The following is an 8,301-nucleotide window of genomic DNA, read 5'->3' on the forward strand; positions in this document are numbered from 1 at the left end:
CTTAAATACTATTTTATCTTATCCTAATTATAAAATTCATATCCAAATCCTCTCAACTCACATTCAAACACGAAGAACGAGTAACAAATTTTTTAAAAATGTCGGAACGTAACCGAGCAAGATGCAGAAATATCCCAGTAAATTTTTGTTTAAATTTTTAGTTTCTTTTTTGATTTTTTTCATGAAGATGTTTCCAGGATCCGTCTTCCCCTCAGGTCAGGGGAGACGAAATTCGAAAACTTCTCCCTTGAGGGGGAGACGGATCCTGAAAATGTCTTCAAGGAAAAAAATTCGAAAAAAAATTAAAAGAAAAAAATTAATAAAAGTTTTTTTATCTTGGGATTTTTTTCGGAATTTGATACTCATTTTCCGATGAATTAAAATCGTAATCAGTCATAATAGTTTTGGTATTCGAATGAGGTTAAGAGGAAAACTTATTATGTTTTGATTAAAAAGCAATTAGGTAATTTAGTGGTAGAGTACCTAATAAATAGGGACGGTGTATAGTAATATTTTTTATAATGAATGGCATAGATGTTAAATAAACAGGAGGGATCAAACAATCAATAAATAAATGGTCGTGAGGATGGAAAACACTCTGAAAGATACTTCTCTCGGCTCTCCCTCTGATGATCCACCGACCGACGACGAGAAGTGCTCAACGAAGAAAGTAAAGAACCGTCCGGAGGAAATACTGCGAACCGGTAATGAAGAGGCGGACATGGAAGTGGAAATAACGGCAAAAACGACGGATGTGGAAGAAGGAAATATTCCCAAAGCTTCCTTCAAAGAGAAGCTCATGAGTAATGATAAAGCCTTAGATTCTGATCCTGAAGATGATCACTCTGCCTTTGTCCTGTCTAATGATGATATTGAAATAGGCAATGCTAAGGGCGTTCCGTCTATTAACTTTTCAGACAGAATTCATAATCTTTTTGCCCTTAACATGAAACTTTGTGTGGTTGTTCGTCTCTTAGGCAAAACCATTGGATACAGGACTCTCTTTGGTCGTCTGATGAAACTTTGGAAGCCTAAAAACTACCCGAGCCTGGTTGATCTAGACAACAATTTCTTTCTTGTGAGATTCTACTCGATGGATGATTACATCAATGCGTTGTCTGGTGGTCCTTGGGTGCTATTCGGTCACAATCTCACCGTTCAACCTTGGGATCCTTCTTTCTCCTCAGATAACACCAATACTACTTCGGTGACCGCTTGGGTTCGTTTTCCCGGTCTACCTTACCATTACTATCATAATCATGTTCTAAAAGCCATTGCCTCTACCATCGGCAGTGTTGTTCGCATTGACTATAATACTGAAGCTAGGGAACGTGGGAAATTTGCCCGTCTTGCCATCAGTTTGGATCTTACCAAGCCTCTTGTTTCGAGAATTTTGATTGATGGCCGAATCCAAAAGGTTGAATACGAAGGGCTACCGATAATTTGTTTTGACTGTGGCCGCTACGGTCATCGTGAAAATTGTTGTCCTTTTAAAACTGTTGATACTTCTATGGATGATTTGGCTAAATCTAACAGTTCCGTGCTCAACCAGCCGCCAGCTACGGTGGTCGAGGATGCTCAATTCGGTCCCTGGATGCAGGTGGCTAATCGTAGAAGGAAACCAGATTTTCAGGCCAACAATCATGGCAATAACGGTCAAAAAATATCAGGGTCAAGATTTGATTCTCTGGCTAACCTGGTGGAGGATATTCAGGAAACTAATGCCCAGAATGGTAAGGCTGAGATGGCTATTCCTAATTCAGAGACAAATATGTCAGGACCTCAGATTAGGAAAATCGCCGATCATGCTACAAGGTCTTCATCTGGAAAAGGAAAAAATAAAGCTCATGTGGGAAAGGAAAATATTCCTAAAATTAGTAATCTCATGGCCATGCAAATTCATGCAAGTGACGTGACCCAAGACCACAACAATCCAATGCAAAAGCATGCAGAAGCAAAACAAACTAACAGGTTAAGTAATATGCACCAAAACAATATCCTAACTAAGTTGGATAATTCTATGGCTAAAGTGAGCATTACCTTGGATCCCACAAAGCATTCCGCTGTGTCTATCATTTCGTCAGATAACAATAACGAGGATTCGATTCAACTATCTCAACTAAAAAATCTCACTCTAAGAGATAAGTTTAATCAAAAAGGCCCTGATAAATCTCATAGTCAGTGGAGTGTGAAGATCAACAAACATTCGAAAAGCAATACCAAAATTCGAAAGAAAAAAGAAGTTCCTCACCTCCAATGTTCTTCTGCTCGTGATATGATATTGGAGATGGGCAATGCAGTGATGAAGGGAGATGGCAGCAACAATCTGTTGGATGACCTTAGTATCAAGGATCTAGTGGCGACTTCTACTAGCGTCGAAGACCTTAACCGGCCATCCTAAAGGCGGTTTGCTTTCTATTCCCCATCTTTTTAATGAATTTAAATCTCTTAATTTGGAACTGCCAAGGGGCAGCTAGCAACAATTTTTTCCGTACTTTGAAGTCTTTCAAAGATTGTTATAATCCCTCCTTGATTGTTTTGGTTGAACCCAGAATTGCAGGACTAAAAGCAGATAAAGTCATCAAACGTTCCGGTTTTGAGTTCTCTCACCGGGTGGAAGCTCAAGGCTTCTCGGGTGGTATTTGGCTGCTCTGGAATAATAGTATTAATATTACGGTGTTATCTAACCACCGTCAATATATCCACACTTCTCTTTCTTTGGCTAACAGGAATGAATCCTTCCTCTTCACGGCAGTTTATGGAAGCCCCAATAAATCCAAAAGACAATCCTTATGGAGCGACCTCTCTGCCCTTAATACAGGTAATGATCTTCCTTGGTTGCTAGCTGGAGATTTTAACGCTATTCTTTGCGCTTCTGACAGGAAAGGTGGAGCTCGTCAAAGAAATTACAGCTGCACCCATTTCGCCAACTTTTTGGATTCTAACGCTCTTAATCAATTGGACTTCGTTGGTCCTGTTTTCACTTGGAGGCGGGGATCTCTTTTTCAGCGTCTTGACAGAGGCATTTGTAATGAGTTTTGGCAGCGTCTTTTCCCTGAAGCTATCATCCATCACTTACCTCGGATATGCTCAGATCATAGACCTATTCTCATAAAGCTCAATCCTCCTAGTCCGACAGTTAATAATCCCAAAAGTTTCAGTTTTTTGGCTTCCTGGCTCACTCACAAAGATTTCAGTTTGTTTGTTAGTAATTGCTGGAACTCTCTTAATTCATTCAATGACAATGTGAGGCACTTTATCGATAATATCCGGGTTTGGAATGTTCAAGTTTTTGGTAATATCTTCAAACAAAAGAAGTCTATTCTTGCTCGGCTTAATGGAATTCAAAAAGCTTTGGAAATCCGTCACTCTAATTTCCTTAGTGATTTGGAAACGCAACTCAAAGCTGAGCTTGATGAAATTCTTCTTAGAGAGGAGTCGCTTTGGGTTCAAAAATCTAGAAGTGACTGGATTATGCTCGGAGATAAAAACACCTCCTTCTTTCACGCTAAAACTATGGCTAGAAGAAGAAAAAACCGTATTAGCATGCTCAAAGATCTTGAAGGAAACTGGTGTGATAATGAAGCAACTCTTCGTGATATGGCTGTCAACTTTTTCATGGATTTATACTCCGAAGATGTGGCTTCCAGACCCGCTTATCATTACAGAGGTTATTTCCCTTCCATTGAAGTCGGTATGCTTGTAAATCTGTCCAGTAATGTGACAAATGGAGAGTGCCATCAAGCGGTCTTTCAGATGCAGCCTTGGAAGGCCCCGGGAGCGGACGGTATCCCTGCAGCGTTCTACCAAAATCAGTGGGCTGTTGTGGGAAATTCGATCTGCTCTTTAGTTCAAAGAATTTTTGCCGATGGTATTATGGATCCTGAACTTAATAAGACCTTAATTTGCCTCATTCCCAAAGCTGATAAGCCCGTAACTATCAAAGATTTTAGGCCTATAAGTTTGTGCACGGTAGTCTACAAAATTGTTACCAAAATTATTACCAACAGACTCAAGCCTATTATGCCTCTTATCGTTAATCCCACTCAAGTCAGCTTTGTCGCTGGGCGCAACATCACTGATAATATCATTATTGTCCAAGAGGTTATTCATTCTATGAGAAGGAAGAAAGGCAAAGAGGGCTGGTTTGCAATCAAAGTAGATTTGGAGAAAGCTTATGATCGTCTTAGTTGGAATTTCATTGAAGACACCCTCAAAGACGCAAGCATTCCCGACAACTTAATTAAAGTGATTATGAATTGCGTCTCTTCTTCGCATATGAGTCTTCTTTGGAATGGGTGTAAATCTCAAGAGTTCAAACCGACCAGGGGCATCCGTCAGGGAGATCCCCTATCTCCTTACCTTTTTGTTTTATGCATGGAACGCCTATCTCACCGTATTGAACTCGCTATTCAAAATGGTGAATGGCTGCCCATTAAGTTGAATAAGCTCGGACCTAACCTCTCCCATCTTTTTTTTGCAGATGACATGGTGTTATTTGGGCATGCGAACGAGAACCAAGCAAGAGTCATTAAGGCTATACTTGATGAATTTGCTGCTAGTTCCGGTCTCAAAGTTAGCTTAAATAAAACTAAGATTTTTTTCTCTCCGAATGTTGACGGTCAGTGCGCTACTAATATTAGTTCCCACTTGGGGTTCCAAAAATCAACTGATCTCGGAAAGTATTTGGGTGTTCCTCTTTTGCATTCTAGAGTAACTAAAGACACTTATGCTTATATCCTTGATAAGATTCGATCTAAGCTATCCGGGTGGAACGCAAGTCTTCTTTCTATGGCTGGTCGGATCACCTTGGCTAAGACTGTCTTGTTGGCTATTCCCGGGTACTCCATGCAAACTAATTCGCTGCCTAAGAGCCTCTGTGGTCAAATTGACCGTGTCGTTCGCAACTTTGTTTGGGGTAGCACGGATGAATCCAGGAAACCTGCTCTTGTTAATTGGTCTGATATGTGCACCCCTCCCGCCCATGGTGGTAGCGGCATTCGGGACATTCGCAAGCAAAACAACGCCTTTATTATGAAAATTGGTTTTTTAGTTCTGACTAAACCTGAGCTTCTGTGGGTTCAGGTCCTTCGCAACAAGTACGGTTGGTCTCGTCATGGTAACACTTGCAAAGTTAACAGTTCGAGTTCAAGTCTTTGGAGAAATATTTCTCACATCTGGAATAATGTCCTCTCTGGCATTCACTGGGCTGTGGGGGATGGCGATAATGTTAGGTTTTGGGAGGATAATTGGCTAGGCAATTTTGGTCAGCTTAAATTGTTGGCCTTAACTCCTGTTCCTAACATTGTCTTTCAAGAAACAGTAAAAGATTATGTTTGCAATGGTTCCTGGAAGTGGGATAAATTAGAGGGTTTGGTTCCAAATGAGGTTCTTTTACATCTAGCTGCTATGAAGCCTCCCTCTTCCTCTGATGGTAGTGACCGGCGTTATTGGGGGCTCACCAGCTCAGGTAAGTTCTCGGTATCTTCAGCTTATAATATGCAGGTAAGTAATCTTTGTGGAGAGGAAAATTCCAAGTGGAAGAGTATATGGAGCTGGCCAGGTGCTCAGCGGGTGCGGACCTTCCTGTGGCTTACTGCGAAGGACAAACTTCTTACGAATCATGAACGAAGACGCAGACATATGACGAAGGATGCTTCCTGCCATCTTTGCGGAGCTGCTATCGAAGATAATGAGCATATCCTTCGCTCATGTATTCTTGCAAGGGAAGTGTGGCGTAAACTTATTAATCCCAAGTTTTGCCTTGATTTTTTTAACAACCCTTTTCACGAGTGGTTCTTTGAAAATTTGCAGGAAACTAAAAGTTGGAATCAGTCAGATTGGAGGCTGACTTTTGGCATCACATGTTGGTCTCTTTGGTCTCAAAGGAATGCTCTTATTTTTCAAGATGTCAGACGTAGCTCAGTCGACATGATTCATTCTATCCGTACTATGGTGAGCTATACTTTGAAGGCTCAACATTTCAGCCTGCTTTCTGATCCTGGCGCTACACCAAAACAGACTTACCTCATTGGTTGGTCCCCTCCTCCGGTTCAGTGGATCAAACTCAATACTGATGGAGCCGTTCGTTCGCCTTCAAACAATGCTTCCTCCGGGGGTATAGCTCGTAACAAGTATGGAGATTGGGAGTTCGGATTCAGTAGGCACATTGGCATTTGTTCAGTCCTTCAAGCTGAGTTGTGGGGTGCTTTGGATGGTCTTGAGATTGCCTGGAAGAAGGGTTACCGCCATGTCATTCTCGAAATGGACAGCAAGACTGCTGTTGATGCTATCAGGAAGAATGATAGTTCTGCTAACGCTAACACGAACCTTTTTCGAGCCATCAGGTCCCTTCTGGACAGACCTTGGCAAGTGAGTGTTTACCATACGTATAGAGAAGGAAACCGCTGCGCGGATTGGATGGCTAACTATGGTTTTTCTCGTCCCATTGGAATTTCTATTCATGAAGAAATGCTGCCGGATATAGCTAACCTGATGCTTGAAGATATAGCTGGTGTCTCTATTCCTAGAGTTTGTAGAATTAATTAGTTTGTTCCCTAGGCTTTGGCCTTTCTTCGCAGATAAAAAATAAAAAAAAAATAAACAGGAGAGAATTCTAATCCGTTAGAAAATAGTATTTTCGCTTTTACTTTCTCTAGGTTAATTTTTCTAAATAAACATTTATCTACTGGTTTTATTTTATGTCAATTTTTTTAATAATAAAAGTATTCTAAAATAAAAATATCTATGACAAATCTAAGTAAGTGAGCATAAAAAATTACTGGGAAATGAAAAAATATGAGCAGCAAAGGTGGAACGGTGCATAAAAGCGGCTGCCTCATAGCTTAGCCAAAGCAGCTTTCCAAAATGTGGCGGTCCACTCAGAAGAACAAAGCGGTTCTGCAACTTTATCTAACCGTTAACATCAACGAGCGTGCCTTCTCCATTCTTCTCTTACCACGTCACTCCCCATCCCATCATTTTCTGTTTCAAAATTCATTGCTCAATTTTCAATTACTTTCTGATTTTTATTGGGTAGTACTATTCGCCGCCCCAAATAACCACCCACCGCCCAACTTTTGACCAAACTACCCCTAAATCATTTTCATTTTTTTAAAAAAAAATTCAATTCTCTCAAATCAATTAAAAACCCAACGAATATCCGAACGAATTTATAATAAAAATGTTAAAATCGACTAAAAATAAATCTAACAATTAATCGGTTTTAAATTTTTTCATTTAAAAATTTTTAATTTTTTTTTTAAAATTTTTTAATGGGCCATCGACGGGAGATGGCGATGGTCCAATGGACCATCGTCCAGCTTTGGCGATGGTCCAATGGATCATCGCCAAAGCTGGACGATGGTCCAATGGACCATCGCCATCTCCTGGCGATGGTCCATTGGACCATCGCCAAAGCTGGACGATGATCCATTGGACCATCGTCCAGCGTTGGCGATGGTCCAATGGACCATCGCCAGGAGATGGCGATGGTCCATTGGACCATCGTCCAGCTTTGGCGATGATCCATTGGACCATCGCCAAAGCTGGACGATGGTCCATTGGACCATCGCCATCTTAGGGCGATTGTCCATTAAAAAATTTTAAAAAAAAATTTAAAAATTTTTAAATGAACAAATTTAAAACCGATTAATTGTTAGATTTATTTTTAGTCGATTTTAACATTTTTATTATAAATCCGCTTGAATATTCGTTGGGTTTTTAATTGAATTGAAAGAATTGATTTAAAAAAAAAAACTGAAAATAGGTTAGGGGTAGTTTGGTCAAAAGTTGGGCGGTGGGTGGTTATTTGGGGCGGTAAATAGTAGTCCACTTTTTATTTTTTACTTCAAAATTAAATTTTTCAAATTGAATATTTTATATCAACTCCAAAACATTTAGCTGATGGGTTGGGCTTACACTGTTCATGGCCCGGTTTAGCGGATTTGGATCGAAAATTCTAATCGGTCTGAGACTTTTAAATATAAATTCCAAATTAAATTGAGTTATTCATTTTTATCATATAACACAACATTTAGTATTTTTTCGATTTAAACACATACTACTATTTATCTCAAATATTAACACAACCTTTTATATATTTTTATTTGTTAATCCATGTCTCGTTTCTGGCATTGAAATCTGACGTGGTCAGCGTCAGTGTAGCCTTTTTTATACGACGTCGTTTTGGAGTATTCCTATCATATAGCACGAATTATAATTTTGTCTCAAATACTAACACAAACTTTCGAATATTTTTAAATTTTAGCTTAAAGCCTGTTTCTGGCTATTGGAATCTAA

At 39.8% G+C, this 8,301-nt stretch overlaps 1 protein-coding gene across 1 annotated transcript; it reads left to right on the plus strand.

Annotated features, from left to right (window-relative positions):
* The first annotated feature begins 574 nt into the window (after positions 1 to 574).
* LOC126671820 (uncharacterized) lies at positions 575 to 2,401 on the plus strand. Its single transcript, XM_050365627.2, has one exon. The coding sequence runs from the start codon at positions 575 to 577 to the stop codon at positions 2,399 to 2,401; it is 1,827 nt and encodes a 608-aa protein (XP_050221584.1).
* Positions 2,402 to 8,301: the final 5,900 nt, after the last annotated feature.

This window comes from Mercurialis annua, linkage group LG3 (genome assembly GCF_937616625.2).
Source record: "Mercurialis annua linkage group LG3, ddMerAnnu1.2, whole genome shotgun sequence".
Taxonomy (NCBI): Eukaryota; Viridiplantae; Streptophyta; class Magnoliopsida; order Malpighiales; family Euphorbiaceae; genus Mercurialis; species Mercurialis annua.

What these genes read in the sequence shown, in the direction of transcription:
- LOC126671820 (XM_050365627.2), top strand. Translation starts at nt 575, where the DNA reads ATGGTCGTGAGGATGGAAAACACTCTGAAAGATACTTCTCTCGGCTCT.